Consider the following 18,589-nt stretch of genomic DNA (forward strand, 5'->3'; position numbering starts at 1 on the left):
AGAATCGTGGCTGTTAAAGCCTTCACAAGCCTCTCAGGTTTCACGAAGCCTACATTTTCCAGGATAGTTTTGCTTTTATCCCCTTATTTGAGCTGCGCCTGCCAAGGAAGCCTAACAGACACATGTCTCTTTAAAGGAGAAGAGCCGAAGGCCCAGCCACGCCCTCTACTCATTAATATTGAGTTATCGTGAATATTGATGTGGGGGCGTGGCGCCCAGGCCAGCTAGGCTAACCAGCCCTGGGTTCCCGGTTTCAGACTCGGGAAAGTGACAGAAGCCGCGCGGAGGAAGAGACCCAGACTGATCTCTGCGACTCGGCAGCCACCCATCCTCGGGGGAGCATTGAGCTCCCCCGCCCCCGGCTCCCACCCGGCCCGGGGGGCTCCTCCAGCGTCGGCCCCACCCCCGGGCTCCCCATGGAAGCCTGCTGCGCCCCGGGAGGAGCAGGAGGAGGAGTCGGCTGAAAGCCCACGGTGCTTTCGGCGCCACTGCCCTAAGGCCCCCCAGCGCCCCCGACCCGCGCCACCCCCACCGCCCCCCCCCCCGGGCGCGCCCGGGCCCTGCCCCCCGGACCGCCTGCCCGCGCCCAGCCGCAGCCCGGTGCGGGGATCGCCGCCGCCCTGGAGTGAAGGAAGCGCAGCCCGAAGGGGTCCCCTGGAACCCGGCGCGATGGACGCGGTCTTGGAACCTTTCCCGGCCGACAGGCTGTTCCCGGGATCCAGCTTCCTGGACTTGGGAGACCTGAATGAGTCGGATTTCCTCAACAATGCGGTAAGAGCAAAAGGGTCTCGGTTCCCCTTTGCACATAACTCTCACCCTTCTCCGCGGAGCGCCTGGAACCCCGCAAAGACCCGCAAGAGCCAAGGAGGGGGCTCAGCTCAGGGTCCCCTGGATGGACACGTGCTTAGGGCTTTAAGATGGGGCGACTAGTTCCCTGGACGCCCCTCTTAGACCAGTTGCCTAGAACGTAGCCTCTCAGCTAGCGCCCCACGCCACTCCTGAGGACTCAATCCAAGAACACGTTGGCCTCTGGCTTCTAGGGGAAGGGGACAAGGAGGCGTCAGAGGCCTCCGAATCTCGGACATGAACTAACGAGACACCAATCTCCACCCCACACTCCACAGCCCGCGCGCCGCATAGTCAGCCATAGTCTTCCATCCGCCCTCCACCCACTCCGAGGTTCTGGGACCAGATTGGGCGCAAAGTAGGGGAGCTCTTTCCTGCGCCCTCTTTAGGGCCTCGGTGGCTCTGAGGCTGTATCTCCGCCTGGGGGCGCACAGCAGTGGAGCTTTCCCAGGCCAGAGGCCCCAAGTTTCTAGGGGGTCAGAGGTAGACCCAGATATGGAGCCAGACCTAGAAACTGAGGACCACTACCCTGGCCTCCCGATGGCGTCATGCCCAGGGCCTCCTGGGAAGGCAACTGAGAGTGGTGGGTCAGGGAAGCACCGGGTGACGTTTCAAAAGACCTTTTTTTCTATCAATATGTCTCTTGGCCACTGTGCTTCCTGTCCCTAAGCTCCCTGTGGGTCTGCTGACTGTCTCTCCCGGTGGCTTCATGATTGCTCCCGGCTATGAAGTTGTCCTCCTTCTCTTTCCTTTCCCCTTCTTTTCTAAGGAAACGTGGCTCTCTCTTCTTTCCTTCCTCTCTTTCACTCAGGCTCAGCCCTAAAGACTCGATGGAGGAGGAGCATGGCTGACAGACACACACAACAGAGATACACAGTCACACAGTCACACAGTCACACACACACACACACACACGGGGGAGAGAGAGAGAGAGAGAGAGAGAGAGAGAGAGAGAGAGGAGAGCTACCATGAAATGAACCACAGCTGTACACCCCTCGACCCCACACTTACCAGAAGCCAAGCACATGGGGTCCCCACCTGTTCATCTCTACCTCTTGCACTAACAAAACTTTAGCAGGCAAAGACCAAGTCCTTGATGTCCTTCATTGCGTATCCCAAGCAGCTTGATTCGTGTTACCATAAGTCGGCGAGTTATGAGGTGACAGATCTCCTAAGGATTCTCAAGCAGCATATCCCCCGGTCTTGTTGTCCGAGGGAGGTTGTTCAAATCTTAGTCTTCTACATCAGACTGAAGGAACTAGGAGCGATGCCTTATCTCAGGAGAAGTGGCAACTGTGGCCTCATCCTGCCTCTGTTTCCCTTGTAAGCATTGAGCATGCCTGTCTTTCTTCCCTCCTTAGGCCTTCATTTTCTGATCTGTAAAATGGGGCAGGGGGGGAGAAACTGGGCCAATGCTTCCTAAGGATGGTTCTAGATGTTTCTCAGGAGTAAAACAACAGCTTTTGGAAGGACCGCAGCCCTCTTGGTGCAGGTAAAAGATTCTGCTCAGAGGGAAAGGGGTTCGTTGGGGCCCAGGCTCCTTGGAGTCCAAGGGGGACAAGTGCAGCCTTCCTGCAGATTTCAAATAGCTGGGGACCGACTGAGCTGGGCTTTCTTCTCAATGAACTCTGCAGCCTGCTCTGCTCTGCAGCTGCTCCTCTGGACCTTGCTCCAATACAGGAAAGAAGCCCTGATATGCAGTGGGACACCAGGAGGAAATGCCCAGCTGGGGCCCTCTGGCCCTCATCTGGACCAGGGTTAGATAGTCGTGGGGAAGGGGTTTCTAGGAGGAGAGGGCTCCTCTCCAGGCTAGAACATGGAAATTCTATATCTGGCTCCGCTTCTGCCACCAGCTAATGGAGCTGTTCACATGGACTTGTGTTCTTCAGGGCTTTGATTTCCTTATCTGTAATAGGAGAACATCTTCCCCCATAGCATTATTGTAAAGATTTGGTTAGAAGATTAACATAAAGATGATGTGGATTAAGGCCTGCCAAGTAAGAGACCTGACTTCTTCCAAGCACTGAATGTAGGAGACAAACACTCAGCAGGGAGTTGATGAGTGACTTACAGTGAGTCCCATTCCTTCCCTAGGTCTTCTATTTCTGGAGAGAGGGGTTCCGGGGATGAGGATGGGAAGGATGTGTCTACATGGAAGATGGAAAGTTGTGTCTTCACTGTCCTTTAAAATCCCCAGTGTTGGCCATTAAAGCTACCTGGGGACTCCATGCACCCCTGCTGCACTAAAAGCAAAAAGGAAAAGCCAGTTGCTCCTGACTGCAGCTGAGAAGACTTACACTCCCTTTGCTAGAGACAGGGACAGAACACGAGGAGCCTATCAGGCATGCCTGCAGGTAGCTAATGCTGGCGTTGCCTTCTTCCTATTATGGAGATGATGTCTATGCAGCTTTAGAGCCCCCCCCCCAGAACAGAACAGCGGTCCTTCTTCCCAGAGGTGCAGGGCTTCTCTTCCTCCAGCCTCCCTGCCCTCCCTCAGCTCCTAAGTGACTGTTCTTCAGCTTTCTTGCATTACTCTATGGTCCTTTCAGCCCTGTGCGTGCAAGAGAGTCTGGACTCAGATAACTGGCATGGAAGAACAGAAGGAGAGAGGGTCTGTGTGTGTCTTATCTCTCTCCTCTGGCCAGGAGAAAGGGATATCTCTGATTTCTCTCCAGGGAACTGACTCAGGATTCCAGAGAAACCCCAGCTGGGAGGTGTAGGGGGGAGGAAGAGGGGGAGCAGGAAGGGGGGGTTCTGTTGTCTCAGAGGGGAGCAGCAGGAAGTTGCAAGGATGTTTGCTCAACACACCCATGTACCTCTCAGCAGCTGGGAAGGCTAGGTGTGGGGATAAGGGGACCCCAGGACCAGCCCAGAGGAGGGGCTTGGAGGGCAGTACGGCTGGTCACTGCTCCCCAGATTCCCAGCCTGACTTCTGCACTAATGCTGAAGTGGAAAGTCAACAGACCCCCATCCCCAGCCTTTAGAGGATTTGAGGAGATTAGAGAAGTATGTGTGTTTGGATGTGCCTGTGTGGGTGGGCTTTCTGCAGCCCTCGACAGTGTGTGTGTGTGTGTGTGTGTGTGTGTGTGTGTGTGTGTGTGTGTGCATTCTGACCAAAAAAAAGGGGCTAAAGCATTATGGCCTTAGAACTCACCAGAAAAAAAAATGAATAAAGAAAAACTCATTGGGAAATCAAAATCTCAGAGTTCTTATTCAATACATTGGGCTCCTCAAACACTCAAGCTTGGAGTCCATGGTTTGCTTGTTTTTACTTTTTTTCCATGGCCCACTTTTGAGGAAACAAACTCCTGAGAACTGGGGCTTCACCTGCCTCCTTTGTCCCAGTGCCCGACAGAGCTCAGTACAAGATGTAGGTCAACCACTGACAGACGCATAATGAAGGAATGAGGTCCAGGTCAGACCAGCTTTTTAAAATGTGGCTATGTTGTGTGGTGGGGTGTGCAGGTGTGTGCTCGGGTGTGTGGGGGTGAGAGGACTGCCTCCTCAGAACCAGCACCTTCCTCTTGAGACTATCCCTCACTGGCCTGGAGCTTACTAACTAGGCTAGACTGGCCAACCAGCCCCAGGAAATCTGCCTGTGTCCACCTCCTCAGCACTCTGATTACAATTGTGCCCTCCTGGGTGGGTTCTGGGGTTCGAACTCAGGTCCTTATGCTTATGTGGCAAAGACTTTACTGACTGAGCTATCTCCCCAGATCCCTAGCCTCTATAAGTTTTAGGGAGAAAAGTAGAGGGTGCTAAATTCACCTGCTCCCACCCATCAGAGTCCTGCAGTGGATGTTGCTTCTGAGCTTTACAGGGAACATCACCATGGTTTCCAAAGGGTAGGCATTGCTAGGAGACATTGCCATAACTGGCCCAGGTCCCTGCAGTCCCTAGTCTCATACAGCCTAGAGTTGGTTGAACCATAGGGAATTTGAACCTATGGCTCTTGAGCCAGACCTTGAGCCTGGGTCTTCTTCTGTTCCTTCTTTCTCAAGTAGTTCCAAGTTTCTTAGACCTAAATTCGGTCTTAAAACCTCAAGACCTCCCTCTTCCGCATCCCACTCTCAGCTCAAATGCCTGAGGCCCCACGGTTTTCTGTGTCCTTCCTTTTGGTTTCTTCATGGCCTGTATCCCAGTCTGCAGCTGTTTTATTGACTTTTTATATATTTCCTCCATGAAGAAGTTCCATAAAAGCAGAGACCATATCAATTTTACACATTACCATAAACTCTTAGCATAGTATTGTGACGCAAAAGAGGCATTGGCCATAGCAATATTCTACAATAATGTAAAATCCTACACACCATTTCAAAATTATGTAAAACATGGAGTTATATCTTTGTAGAGTCAGTGAGAAGGGATATATTTCAGGCAGGTGGACCTGTAGTCGCGAACAGCAAGAGTAAACGACAGACTGAGAGAGCCCACAGTAGATGGGGGTGCCTGTTTCTGAGCCCCACAGGCACAGAGATCTGCCCACTTTATCTGAGACTAAGCCTTAGCATGAGGCAGAAACACAGGGTTCTTCACACTACAGATGACATTGCTCTAGTCGAGGATTTATTGTATTTGTAAAGAAAATTCTTTTAAGGTAAAGTAAAGCTGTTAAAAACAAAAAGAATGTACCAGAGCTGAATATTCAAGAGGCATGCAGGAAATTTCAGAAGGGGCCCTGGAGTCTCAAGGTCCTGACCTGACCACTCTGAGTGTGCTGGGGATGCCCACAGAACCCTCACCTGCCCCCAAGCCTCCCTGCCTCTTCCAGAAAGTCTTTTTCTCATTCACTATATACATGTCCATCCCTTCGATGGCTTGAGATTAGAGAGGCATGTTGGCAGATCCCAGGGTTGCTGCATGAAGGAGACCCATTCAGGTTTAAATCGCTACCCACCAATAGAAACCAGGAAACAGAGAGAATGGATACCATGCTTCCTGCCTGGCTCCCTGGATTGACCTAACTACAGAAGTGAAGAAATAAAGAAATGATGGGTACATGTGCCCATGTAGATACAGAAAAGCTGGGATTCAATGGCTTGGCTCTCTGATGGCGAAGCTTCTGTATCCTGGAAGCTCAGTGTGTTTATTATCTACAGTTGAGCAGAGAAGCAGAGTCATTGCTCACAGATAAACAAGGAGGCAGGGTTATTATACACAGCTGAGCCGGAGGCAGGCTTAGCTAATATTTTTGAAGGGGAGCAGTCTTCAGGCTGCAGCCTGGGGAGAGTAAGGTACAGTTTTCTGTGCACACTATCAACATTTGCACTCTGACCTGAGGAAGGCTTTGCCATTCCTCTGAGAGTGGGACTCACCTGGAGAAGCCTTTGCCACTCCCATGGGGCTGAGGCATCTGAGTCCTTGTTATGGCCATACCCGTGTCCATAATACACATCCACCCAGGACTTCTCTTGCTTCCTATACCAGACACTAGTTGACACCATGACAGAGCAGACACTTTGTAGGGCCTGAGGACAAGTTAGAGGTTTTACAAGGTTCCTCCAAGATGACCTTGCATGCCCTTCCCTGTGTCTTCCACACCTGGTGAAGGCTCTATTGAAAAGCATTTCAGCAGGCAGCACCACCTCTGTCTTCTCCTGCCTGAGCATCCAACCTGAGCATCCAGTCAGCATCCCGTTCCTTGTGCAGACGAGAAAAGGAGACTTAGAGAGGATATACAACTCTCTCCAAATCAAGAGTGCTCCAGGGAATCTGAGAATAGAGAGAAATAGCTAGAGACTAGCTTCCCTTGCATGCTTTCTTGTTTTGGTTCAGACTTTGTTGTGTTTCTGAGGGCTCTGCCTGAATTCTCCTAGCTGCCATCCTTAGGGTCCCATGGATACTTGTAGTTTTAGATACACAGCTGGAGCCCCTGGACAGGCCTCTTGTCACCTCTCTTTATGTCTATGCTGGGTTCTGTTCTCTATAGGACCACAGAGAATTCATCCCACTCTGTCCTCTCCACCTCCTATAACCTCTATACCCAGGACCTGAGGGACCTGGCTTGCCCTTGAACCTCTCTCAAGAAACCAGTTCCAGATGTTGGAGAACAGGCTGTTCTTCTGAAAGTCTCAGCACTCTAGGGGGACAGGATGGAGGAGGAAGATTTGGGTGGAGTTGAGTGAAGACTGTGAGCATTGCTTTGGCTGGAAGTCTGTGTAAGCCCCTTGAGCAGACCCAGGGAAGCCACAGTCAGTGGCAGGACCTTGAGCCGGGAGCAGGAAAAATGTGGAGGTGGGTATGTCTGGCTCAGAAGCTGGAAGGAATAGAACACAACCCAGAACCTTGACCCGCAAAGGGAGTGTGTCATGGGTATTGGTTTCCCTGCAAAGTCCAAGTCCTTGATCCCTGAGAACTGGACATATCATATCATCACTGAGTTTGACTTGACTGAATTGTGAGTGGATTTCCCTGTGGCCAAGCTCAGTCTGCTCCTCCCCCAGCTCTCCAGGGACAGCGCATTCAATGGTGCTTCCTTGGCCCTTGGCTGTTGGCCCAGAAACCATTTCACCCTTCACAAAGGGGCTGACACATCTAAGCAGGGATGTGTGGTCTGACAGAGCAGCTGGACAGCAGCAGCCGCTCCCTCCTTCCCCTTCCAAAAGAATAACAAAAATGAAAGCACCAGAGGCAAGAGGCAGGCCCTTAAGGCCCTCCTGGAGAGCCAGGAAGCAATTCTCAGGCAGTGACTACAGGGCTCTAGTAGCAGGAAGCCAGACTCAGCCTGCTCCTGTGGGCTCTGCTCTGCCTGGACCTCCCCCATCCCTCAGTCATCTCATCCCTCAACTTACTGTGTGATCTCAGGCAAAGCCCTTTCCTTCTCTGGGCTTTGACTTCCTTGTTGCTAAACTAAACTAAGGGTTCCTTGAAAGCAGAGGGTCATTCATTAATTTCGGTCATTCTCTAGTTGTAGCTGTAATGCTTAGGAGGTATTTATTCACAATATAGGCTGACAGAGGGGTGCGTGGGCGGGTGTTTGCACGGATGAATGGAGAGAAGAGTGGATGGATGGGTGGATGGATGAGGAGAAGATGGAAAGAAAAAGTAAAGATTATTGGGAAGAAGAGGAATGGATGTGTGAGGGAGGGAAAATAGGTGCGAAGAGGGGTTGGCTAGGGCAGCAGTGGAGGGGAAATACGTCTGTAGAAGGATAATGAAGGAACACACTCTAAAACTCCAAGCTTTAGTGGTCCTTCTTCTAAAAGTATTTTTGATTCATCCATTTATGCATGCATGCATTCATTCAAGTGCTGAACCTTCACCTTTAGCTGTCCACTTTATCATGATGGCCTTTGTGTGTGGGGGTGTATGTGTGTACATGCTACATGCATGTATTTATGCATGTTTACATTTGCGTGTGCATACATATATGGGTATGCATGTAGAGATCAAAGGTTGACATACCGTGCCTCCCTCAATCTCACCCCACTTTAGTTACTGAAGCATGGTCGTTCTCTAAACCCAGAGTTCACCCAGGCCAAGCTAGCAAGTTTGTCTCCACCTCTGGAGTGCCAAGGTTACAGGCTGGCCACCACACCTACCTGACTTTTGTGTGACTGTTGGAGCTCTCAGCTCTGGTCTTCATACTTGTTCAGCAAGTGTTTTATCCACTGAGCTATCTCCCAGCCCCCATGATGACTTTTCTAATGTGAAATTCTAAGAATACAGTAATGTATACCTGTGAACCCTATAGTATAATAAAAATAGCTATCCGGGAATTCACCAGACAATTAGAAACTTTAAAAACAGACAATGCTCTAAATATCATGGTCTCCAAAACTGCATGGGTTTGGATGAGAAGCAAGTGTAACTCTCGAGCCCACTCACTATGGGCAGATTCAAACCCTAAAAGCCTTCAAACTAGGGCTGGGGATGAGGCCCAAACTATATAGACATCAGGTCCAAAACAGGTGACAGAGGGCTGGGCAGGCCTTGGGCAGCTGGACTATGCTGCCACCTCCTCCTCCTCCTCCTCCTCCTCCTCCTCCTCCTCCTCCTCCTCCTTTTCCTCCTCCTCCTCTTCTTCCTCCTCCTCCTCCTCCTCCTTTTCCTCCTCCTCCTCTTCTTCCTCTTCCTCTTCTTCCTCCTCCTCCTTTTCCTCCTCCTCCTCTTCTTCCTCCTCCTCCTCTTCTTCTTCCTCTTTTCTTTCTCTGTTTTTTTTCTGGTTTTTTTTTTTTTGAAACATGGTTTCTCTGGGTAACAACCCTGGCTGCTCTGGAACTTGCACTGCAGACCAGGCTGACCTCAAACTTTCAGAGATCCTCCTGCCTCTGCCCCCTGAGTGCTGGGATTAAGGGCGTAGGCCACTGTGCCCAGCTCAGATTTCTTTTCTTCATGCTTATAGTGGGAAAGATGGTCAAAAGTCGAGTTCTCATGAAAACTCAACTAGAATCAATCTCTCTCCCTCCCTTTGTCTCAAATGTACCTGTGTGTATGCCGTGGAGCGCATGTGAAAGTCTGCAAGTGTGTGTGTGTGTGTGTGTGTCTTGTGGGACACATGTGAAGGTCTGCAATGTCAGGCATCCTTACTAGCTTAGCCATCTTACTGGCCCCCAACTATGAATCCTTGAAGAGGGCCTCGTGCAGAGCCTGGTGCACAGTGTGCCCTCGCACAGAGCCTGTACACAGCGCCCTCTGCAGGACACAGTTCCTCCTGTTGCTGCTTTCACTCTGATGCTGTCATAGTCTGAGAAGATGTCAGCATTTGGCCATTGCCCTGGGCAAACAAATCTCCAGTTCTAGGTGGAGGTTTTTATATATGCACTGAGGATTGACCCCAGGGCCTTGTTCATGTTTTCCTTTTTAAATTTTAAGACAAGGTCTAAGTTGCCCAGGCTTAGCCTTGAACTCACTCTGTAGCCTGGGTAGGCCTTTGAACTTGTAATTCTCCTGCCTCGGCCTCCTGCTTAGTTAGGATTACAGGCCTACAACACCAGACTTGGATAGAAGCCCCTTTCTTTGGGTTAAGCCCCCAAACTTCCCAATTCCAGGCCTCAGAGCTCTGTGCTTCTAGGAATCAGGAGATGGAAAGCCAGGGAAGGAACCTAGCCCTAGGTGTAGACTCCATGCCTGGAGCAGGGGCCCATATTTTGTACACAACCCTGTACTAACAGGAACCTGCCTCCATTCCGTCAGCAGACAATGATGTCATGGAGACTAAAGAACAGTTTCTGGAGTCAAGACTGGGTTCAACTTCGGTTTGACCAACTGCAAGCAGCACAAAGCTGGGCAGGATTTCTCTCTGTGTGCCTCAGTTTCCTGGTTTGTAAGGCAATGGCTCTGATAATATCTACTCTATTTTCTGGAGCTTTAATGAGACCCTGAAGGCCAAGAAGCAGGGCAGGGGCTGTCACACACGTTTGCCATTATTATTACTGTCAGCTGCACTGTGAGGATTGCTGCCTGGTCCCATGCTCAGGGTTCCATTTAAAAGGAGACTTGGGTCCCATTGTGCATAGAGTTTAAGGCATGGCATTAACTAGTCGCCAGCAGCCTACACGCTATGGTACCACAGGAGAAAGAATTCTTGGAGCTGAGTGATCTGGGCAGGCTTCCTGGAGGAAGCAGCATGTGAGGAGGTGAATCTTAGAGGATGAGAGGAGTAGGGATGAGAAGATATAAAAGGACATTTCAGGCACAGGGTATAAGCAAAGGAAGTGACAGTCTTACAAGCTGGAGAGAGGGGAAGAGGGGCTACCTCTTCTGTGGTTATCTCAGACCTTTGATCCCATTCTAGAGAGTGGCAGGTCTTTTTTTCAACAGAATGCAGGGAGCCAGTGATACTTCTGGCCTGGCCACGGTGGTGGCCCCAGAAACTTTGACCTGTCTTGCTGCTAGGAGATCTAGGGTCCATTGAGGCATCTTAGATCTCTGTCTGAATAATCAGGAGCTTTCCTCAAGAGGAGACAAAGTTTTCCCGAAGCCAAAGGTAGCATGAGACAGCAGTGAGCCAGGTCCTTCTCCTCCCCCTTATAATCACAGCCCCTCCAACCACTAATCCCTGTGACCTGGTGTGACTCTACTGCCTACCCCCACCTCCAGTCAGAAGCACAGTCCTCAGTTCCTTTGGCCCTTATATCATAACACCAGAACCCAAGGCAACTCCACCCTGGCATGAGGATAAGTTGTCTCTATTTAGAGCCAGGGTCTCTCCCAAGCTATGCCCTGTCTCTTGGCCCAACCTCAGGACTCTAATGGGGTTCCCCTATCCCATCCAGTAACTCAGACCCCTTCGATGTTAGACAAAGCATGTCCCTGTGAAGTCCAGGGGACTGGAAGGATCTGAATCCCGTTCTTGAGCCAAGCCCAGCCTGGCACAGCACCTCCTTGGCTCTCCCAGCCCTCAGCTGGGACAAGATGCCCGAGATCTTCTCCCAGAGTGGACGCCCAGCCCTACCCTCTGCCTCCCCAAAGCCTTCACCCCCTCTCTCCAGCACTGCAAATCAGTTCCACATTTGGGGTCTGGCATGCTGAATCCACTCAGAACTCTCCCCTCCCAGACCGCCTGGGCTCCCACAAGGTCAACCCAACCCACAGGGGTCTTCGGAGAAGAAAGCCCTTGCCTTTGACAACCCCTCCAGAAGACTGGGGGGCTGGACTGTGGTGAGAGGATCCCAGGGTTGCCAGACTCTCCAGAAAAGGATGAGAAAGGGCAGGAGGTGGGGCTGAGGCCTAACCCGAGTAAGCAGATGCAGGGTGAGGGTGGGGGGTGGGGCGGTGAGGGAAGCTGAGAGGTAGTTCCCAGCTCAGCACATTCCTGAGACATCTGGCTGAGCTGGAAGAGCCCCAGCTGGCCTGGGAGTTGCTCCAGTTTCTCTACTCTGATGTCAGGCAGGACCTAGTGCTCCCCCACCCCTCGCAGAGTCCTACTGGCCTGGAGTCCATGGGACTGAGTTCTGAGGCCCTTGCAACCTGAGTTCCAGGCACTCAGAGAGTGAAAACAATGTTGCAATACAGAAAAGAAGGGCGAGCTGGAGAGATGGCCTGACTAGGGTGCTGGAAGGCTGAAGGCTCCTCATCTGACTGATTCAAGAGTCCTTCTTTAAGCTCACATTGGTCTCTTCCTTGGAAGGAGCTACAGAGAGATGTGTAAGACTGCACAAGACAGCTTGCCTTGAGTGATGTGGCCCTGGACAAGTCCACTCCATCCCTGGCCCTCCATTTTCTTCACCAGCTATGGCTGACATTGAATGAGAACCTTCCGTTGTGCCCTGCACTCCTGAAAGCACTTTACCGATATTTTCTTGTTCACTTTTCCTAGCAGCCTGGTGCTGTAGATAGAAGTGCTTCATAGCTGAGACTCAGGCTCAGAGAGGTTACCTGCCTGGCACAGGCTACACAGCACATAGCAGACTGAGGTTGGAATCAGACCTGTCTATCTCCCTGTTTATAATCCCTGAGCTACGTCACTCCCACAATAATAGGAGGAGGGCCCTAAGGTGCTTCAAATCATGATTTCTTTTGGCTAGAGCGGTGCTCTTCAAGAAGGACAAGGGTAGGCATTAGTCATACACTGGGTGGGGAAAGAAGGCAGAACATCTGGCTTGGGTGCATCTGCTGGGCTAAGAGTTTCCCTTTGAAGGACAAGAGAAATCCAGAACCCAGGCACTAAAGCCATAGCCTGATCCCCAGTGGAACCCAAGGGTCCTACACCTTCCCAGAAGGAAGGGCGGATATAAGGAGAGAAAATGCCACTTGTTCCAAAAATAAAACCTGAGGACAACTCAGACAGGCTGGGCCTTGAGGAAGCCAGAAGCCGAGCAGTGACTGTGCCGGGGAGAGGGGAGAGGCCAGCAGAACTGCAGCAAGAGCCAAGCACTAGGCTCCAGCTTAGAAGGTCTTCCAGCTGGTCAGGACCCAAAAGAGAGCAGATCCAGCTAGCTGACCAGCGGGCCCCATGTATACTCAGATCTGGCCTGCAGCTGAGAACGGCTTCTCCAACACTGAGTGGGGGTCTCTGGACCCTACAGAACCGGTTTGTCTCGGCTTAAACATAAAAAGGCCTTGAGCCAGACCAATGTGAAAATGGGTATAGCATACCCCCCTCTCCCCAGGGAGGAGCCCAGGAAGGGAGTCCAAGCCAGTGGAAACTCTGCCTGGAGCAGGAGCAGGCTGGCAGCAGAGCAGAATTCAGGACACTCATTCCTGGATGCTCTACTACAGAAGAAGCGGCCTCAGTCCATTAGCTGATTAACACATACTTCATTGACTCCTCAGCCAGTCACAAATGCCTGAGCTCTGCCTGAGCATGAAAGGCATTGGGTATACCCAAAAGAACTGAGCCCGGCAAGCTCCATGCCTATAATACCAACACTGGGGAGACTAAGGCAGGAGGATTGCAAGTTTGAGGTCATCCTGGACTACTCAGCAAGACTTGGTCTGAAAGGGGATTGAGGAGAGAATTAGGCACAACTAGTCAGAGACGACATGATCATTCCAAGCTACCCTATGGAACTTAGACTCTGTTCCAGGGGCGCTTTGGAGTTATGGATGGATTTGGGAAATGGCATAGTTGTTTTAGGGTTTGGTAGATCACAGCTCTAGAAAATGATCATACTTCCAAATATCAGAAAATCTTTCTAGAATGGGATACAGGCCTGCTTGCTCATCCCTCAGTCTTCAAAGCTAAACATAGTAAAGTGAACTTTTACTATGAACTCTTACTGAAAGTAGAAGAACAGTAAAGGCCAGATGAGTGGGGACATGATGGGTAATGGGGGTGCTGCCTGCTTATTCTCCAGAGGTCCCCAGCTCTTGGTCTTTCAGTGTCCTGAGCTGTCCCGAAGGCATCCTCTGGTGACTGCATATGGACCAGCCTCCCCAGCAGCCCGACCATGAGCTGCCATCCCTCAGTGGTGCCAGTCACAGCTAATCTGAGCCATGGGCAGTGCCACTTACTGCCATAGCGTCCTCCTGTCCAGACAGTGCCTGGCGCCTGCCTCAGAGTTGGGCCACAGCATAGGGGCCGCCTGGTTAGAGGATGGCAGGGGTTGGTCAGGAACCTGGGGGACTTTTGGGCTGTCCAGGGAAGAGTAGGTGGTTAGACTACCAAGCGGGGACTGCGGAGGTGGGATATGCCCTCTCAGGACCTTCCTTGGCTTAGAAGTAGCCTGCAGTGGGTGCCAGCTTATTTTTCCAGCATATTGCTGGCACAAAACCCGCTCCAGTCTCCATGACAGCCACTCCTTGAATCCAGCTGTGATTGTCCCAGTGTCAAACAAGCTAGGACTCCCAAACCTTCTCTCGCTGGGGCTCACGTGACTCAGTCATCTCAGGCTTAGCTCACTCATCTTTTAGGCCTGGGAGGCTGCAAGATGTTGAGTGTGGCGGCCACGACTGTGTCTTTCTTGTGTTGTGTTTTTTGTTGTTTTGGTTCTTGAGCTAGGTCTCTCTCTGTAGCCTAGGCTGGCCCCAAACTCATAGAGATCCACCAGCTTCTGACTCCCAAGTACTGAGATGAAAGGTATGCATCACCAAACCTGGTGTTTGGTGGGGTTTTGGTACTGGTGATTGAAGCCAGGGCTTCATGCATACTTAGCATATGCTCTAAGCCCTGAGCCACATCCCCAGTCATCCTTTGAATCAGTGTCCATATGACCCCATCTGATGAGTCTCCCCATTGGGCCTGATAGTGTCTATCTACGGAAACTGGGGTACAGTGTGGGGAGTAGTAATATACATATGATAGACCCTGTGCAAGACAAATCTCAGTGTATCCGTTGTAGGGGTAAAGGTGGTCTGTGTCTCTCATTGTGTCATGCCAGAGAAAAGGGGAATCCCTGGGTGGAAGGTTCTTCCCATCCCAGGTCTGGGATGCAGTGTACACATGTGTACAGGTGCACTCACAGAAACACTTGGACTTAGGTTGTATGGGAAATAGTTGAATAATGGAAAAGCAGGTCAACCCAGCACCAGCCCTTCCTTGGCCTGTAGGAAGAGGGGCTGATGGTGAGGGAGGTTAGGGCAGCAGACTCCCTATAACTCCCACACCTCCCAGGAGGGCTCTAGGAAGACTTTATCCCTTCTAGGCCCAGAAAGGCTAGACAAAGAAGGAGCTGACTCTTCTTTCTGATCCTGACACCTTGATTCAGAGGGAACACAAATGGTAACCCAGGAGAAACCCATGCTCACCACCTTACCCTGCCTGAACCTCAGAGCAGGGCCTGGTAGGACTCTCTATCTGGGGCCTCCTGAGTTCGGGTCCAGTGTCTATGCTCTTTTGTCAGGCAGCCAAGAGCCTGGCTCTGGAAGACAGGTTCTCAGTCTTTTAGACCCCCCAAATACTCGGATGGTGATGTTTAAGGACAAGGAGATCTGCTGACAACTGGGACCCAGGAGCCACTTCTCCCAGAAGTCTTAAATTTCCCTCACTCAATTCCCACCCATATTGGACCCAGCAATGACTCACAGCGGCGGCCTTTGGGCTTGAAATGGAGGTAATTATCTAGTGATCGCTAGGCAAGTAACCGTCCGGGAATGTATGGGGATGTGTGTTAGGGGACGAGAGGCGTCTGCTGCCCTCCCTGGGAAGAGAAAAAGGGAAATGTGAGAGGATTCCCCTCCCATCTCTTCCCAGAGCTCATTTTCTCAGAAGGAAAGTTCGCTGGGGATTTCCCCCACCCCTGATCCCATATCTCAGTCTGGACCAACTTAGGTCTTCCCCACGCACCACGGCTGAATCTCTCTGGATCGGGGTTTGGTGCAGAAACCAGAGCACAGGTGCAGGCATCTGACAACCAGATCTAGGGGGAAAGGGGCACACAGTGGCTGCTTGTACATACACCCCAGCAAGGCGCTGCGCCCGGATATTTTCACGTCTGCAGTGACCCCTGTGCAAGGGTTAAAGAAAGAGTCGCGGAGAGGAGCTAGAGGTCGGTCTGTACAACCTTGGGAACATCCCTTCTCACACCAGGGGCTGGTTGGGGTCCATTCGTGCCACCCTATGGTAGGATTATCTTGCTGGAAGAGGGGGAGGGGCAGAGCTGGATGTGAGTGGCTCTCTCTCTCTGTTCGCCAATCATCATGAGTGGCCACACTACTGATTAGGGTCTCCGGATACCGCGGAATTGCCATCTCAGCTCTGCCCCAGCCACAAACTAAGGACTGATTGTACTCCCCCACTGCCCAGCAAGCTTCCCGCTCTAGAACCCTACTCTGCGCAATCGCGTTCCGGGGCAGGCGGGCGGTGGCTCGCAGCCTCCGATCATTGGCCAGGAGCTTCTCCGCTCTCACCAATGGCAAGCGGGATTCCTGGGAGGGGCGGGACCCAAGAGCCCCACTAAGCCACGTAACTGCAGCGCGGAGCGAGCAGGGCCCCCTCCACCCCTAAAATTTAAAGGGCGGGCGGCTGAGCTGTAGCGCCAAGGAGAGAAGCAGCAGCCCGGGAGGCGGGGTGCCGGCCTGAGAGCCCGAGGTCTGGGGACCTCTCCTTCCAGAGAGTGGAGCCGGCGCCGGTTGCCCGTGGCGGCCGAGAAAGAGCTGATATTGGCACAAGTGTAGGAAAAAGTCTTTAAGGAGGAGGGAAATATCTCCAATGTCTCCTTCCCTGGCCTCCCACCCCTACTGCCTGTATGGAATGGCACCCCTGAAGACTGCCCACCCTAACAGCACACAGCCCCCCCTCAAACGATGGCGTGAGCCTTCTGTGAACTCCTGGCCACTGGCCTTTCTCCCCCAGCTCCACCCCCTATTTCCATCAGACAGCCTAAATATGATTCTTGTGTGTCTGTGTGAGCTGGAGGAGGGCTCGATAGCGGGTGAGAACGACCAGGGCCAGAGCTGGGGAGGTCTGAAGTCTCTAGAATGAGCTTTATGGGGATGGAGGGAGGTGGTATAGAGAACACGAGGAGGAACCCCCTTATCCTCAGCTCAATCCCAGAGTTTCGGAGAACCCCGTCCGAAATACTGGCAACATGCTGTGTGACTGTGGGTAAATAGCTTGCTCTTTCTGGATTTTAGCTTTCTCGTTAGCAAATGGGTTGAGGGGCATAGACCACTGACTTTCTCAGGTTCCTTCTGTCTCACAGCATAACTGAGATGCTGCAAGAGGCCAGACATCAGATGGAAGTAGGCTACAGTATCCATTCAGTGAGCAGCTACTAGTGGCAATGCTCCCATGAGAGGCAGATGGGTCTAGGTGCTAAGTGACAGGACCACCAACCACCCAGCACTCCAGGAACCCGGAACAAGGAGGACTGAGCGCGAGAGCGCCTCTACCCCACCCTGCCTGCCCCTTGGCCGCCCTCCTCTTCCACTTGGCTCCCATCGCTCTAGAAGCTCCAGCCTGCTGAACTTTGGCTGGTGTTTCCAGCAGGTGGGGTGGGGGGCGCCTCACAGCACCCGGCCAACTGAGGCCCCCTAGCAAGTTCATTCGGGCACCCCCAAAGGAAATCTTTCTCGTTTATTTTCCTAAAACTGGAAAAACTTCAGGAACCCCTATCCCAGACTGGAGGATAGTGATTCTCCTCTCCCAGGCCCCCGGGATGGGGCTTGGCAAAAACCCTTATCGCCTGCGGAGCAGCTGCTGGAGAAATACCGTGGCCGCTGACTCATGGCTCTTCCAGCTCTGTGCAACCCCCTCCCCTGGGCCCCACCGCAGCCTTGGAGCGCCCGTCCCCGCCCCCTCCCTCACCGCATCCCAATCCCCGAGATCGGCTGGAAGGAAGCGCCCCCAGCTGGAATGGCCTGGTTCTGCTGCGGATGTGAACCTCTCAATCATGGCTGGGGATGGTGGTTATTAGAAAGGAGCCTACATCCCTAAACCGTTTGTCTAGGTTCTCGGTTGTTCTAGAGACTTGTTCAGACCGTGAGCTCTTTGTACCGCACCGCCCAGGCTCTACTGAACAGCTAATACACTAGTGGCCTTACTCGGATGCAAGGCCCTGCCCCTGCACCCTACTGAATGAGTATCTAGCAAGTCAACAAGGCACAGACCTGCCTCCAGGAATATAGCTGGCTAGAGGTGTGTGGTGGCTGGGGAAGGTATGGGCATTGAGGGACCATGGGCACTTTCTGGCTTTGTCTGGCTCTGTCTGGCTCTGTTTGCCCTGCGGGTTAGATGTAAAGCAATGCCTTTGCTCCTTGGGGAGTGGTGCTGCATAATGCAATGGTGCAGGGGCTGGGGGCGTGGCTCAATAGGTACGGGCGGCTGTCTAGAATGCACAAGGCCTTGGGTTCATGCCAGCGCCTCGTGAAGACAAGAGGATCAGAAATTCAAGGTCACCGTAGGGTATTGAGAAGGTGGAATATATGAAAAGCACTTTGGGATATTTAAATAAAAATATAAAATAATGACGAAGAGTTCCGGAAGAACAGAAGTGGGACCCCAGAATAAACCAGTGGTGTCTCTGGATTCATTCTGTCCTGGAGCTTCTCATCACACTTGTTCAGAGAGGAACCTCAAACTACCTCCCTCTATAGATTCCAAGCTCATGCCCGAGTTTAGGGGCTGCTGTTTTCATAGTATTAACTACCAAGTGTTTCGTACATACTACCTACCACATGTTGTTCTGAGTGCTTCCTGCCCACTCGCTCATTCCATCCTCATCATCATATGAGGTGGGTACCAGGCATCTAACCAACACTTGATCCTCCGTGGCAGTGCTTATTTCCCACTTCCAGATGAGGACACTGAAGCACAGAGAATTTTTTTAAAGTCAGCAAGCAGTGGGGCTACGAGTTGAAAACAAGTCTCTACAGTTCCATACTCTCGCTCATTCCCTGATCCGTGAAGACTGCTCATCTG

At 52.0% G+C, this 18,589-nt stretch overlaps 1 protein-coding gene across 1 annotated transcript in view; it reads left to right on the forward strand.

The window, feature by feature from the left end:
• Window positions 1–274: 274 nt before the first annotated feature.
• Window positions 275–18,589, forward strand: part of Creb3l1 (cAMP responsive element binding protein 3 like 1) — a 41,019-nt gene continuing 22,704 nt past the window's right edge. Inside the window, exon 1 of the mRNA XM_028778579.1 lies at window positions 275–771. Coding sequence (XP_028634412.1) covers window positions 670–771 — 102 coding nt within the window. The 5' untranslated portion in view covers window positions 275–669. The remainder of the gene's footprint in view (window positions 772–18,589) is intronic.

Source organism: Grammomys surdaster, unplaced genomic scaffold (genome assembly GCF_004785775.1).
Source record: "Grammomys surdaster isolate TR1022 unplaced genomic scaffold, NIH_TR_1.0 338, whole genome shotgun sequence".
Classification (NCBI taxonomy): Eukaryota; Metazoa; Chordata; class Mammalia; order Rodentia; family Muridae; genus Grammomys; species Grammomys surdaster.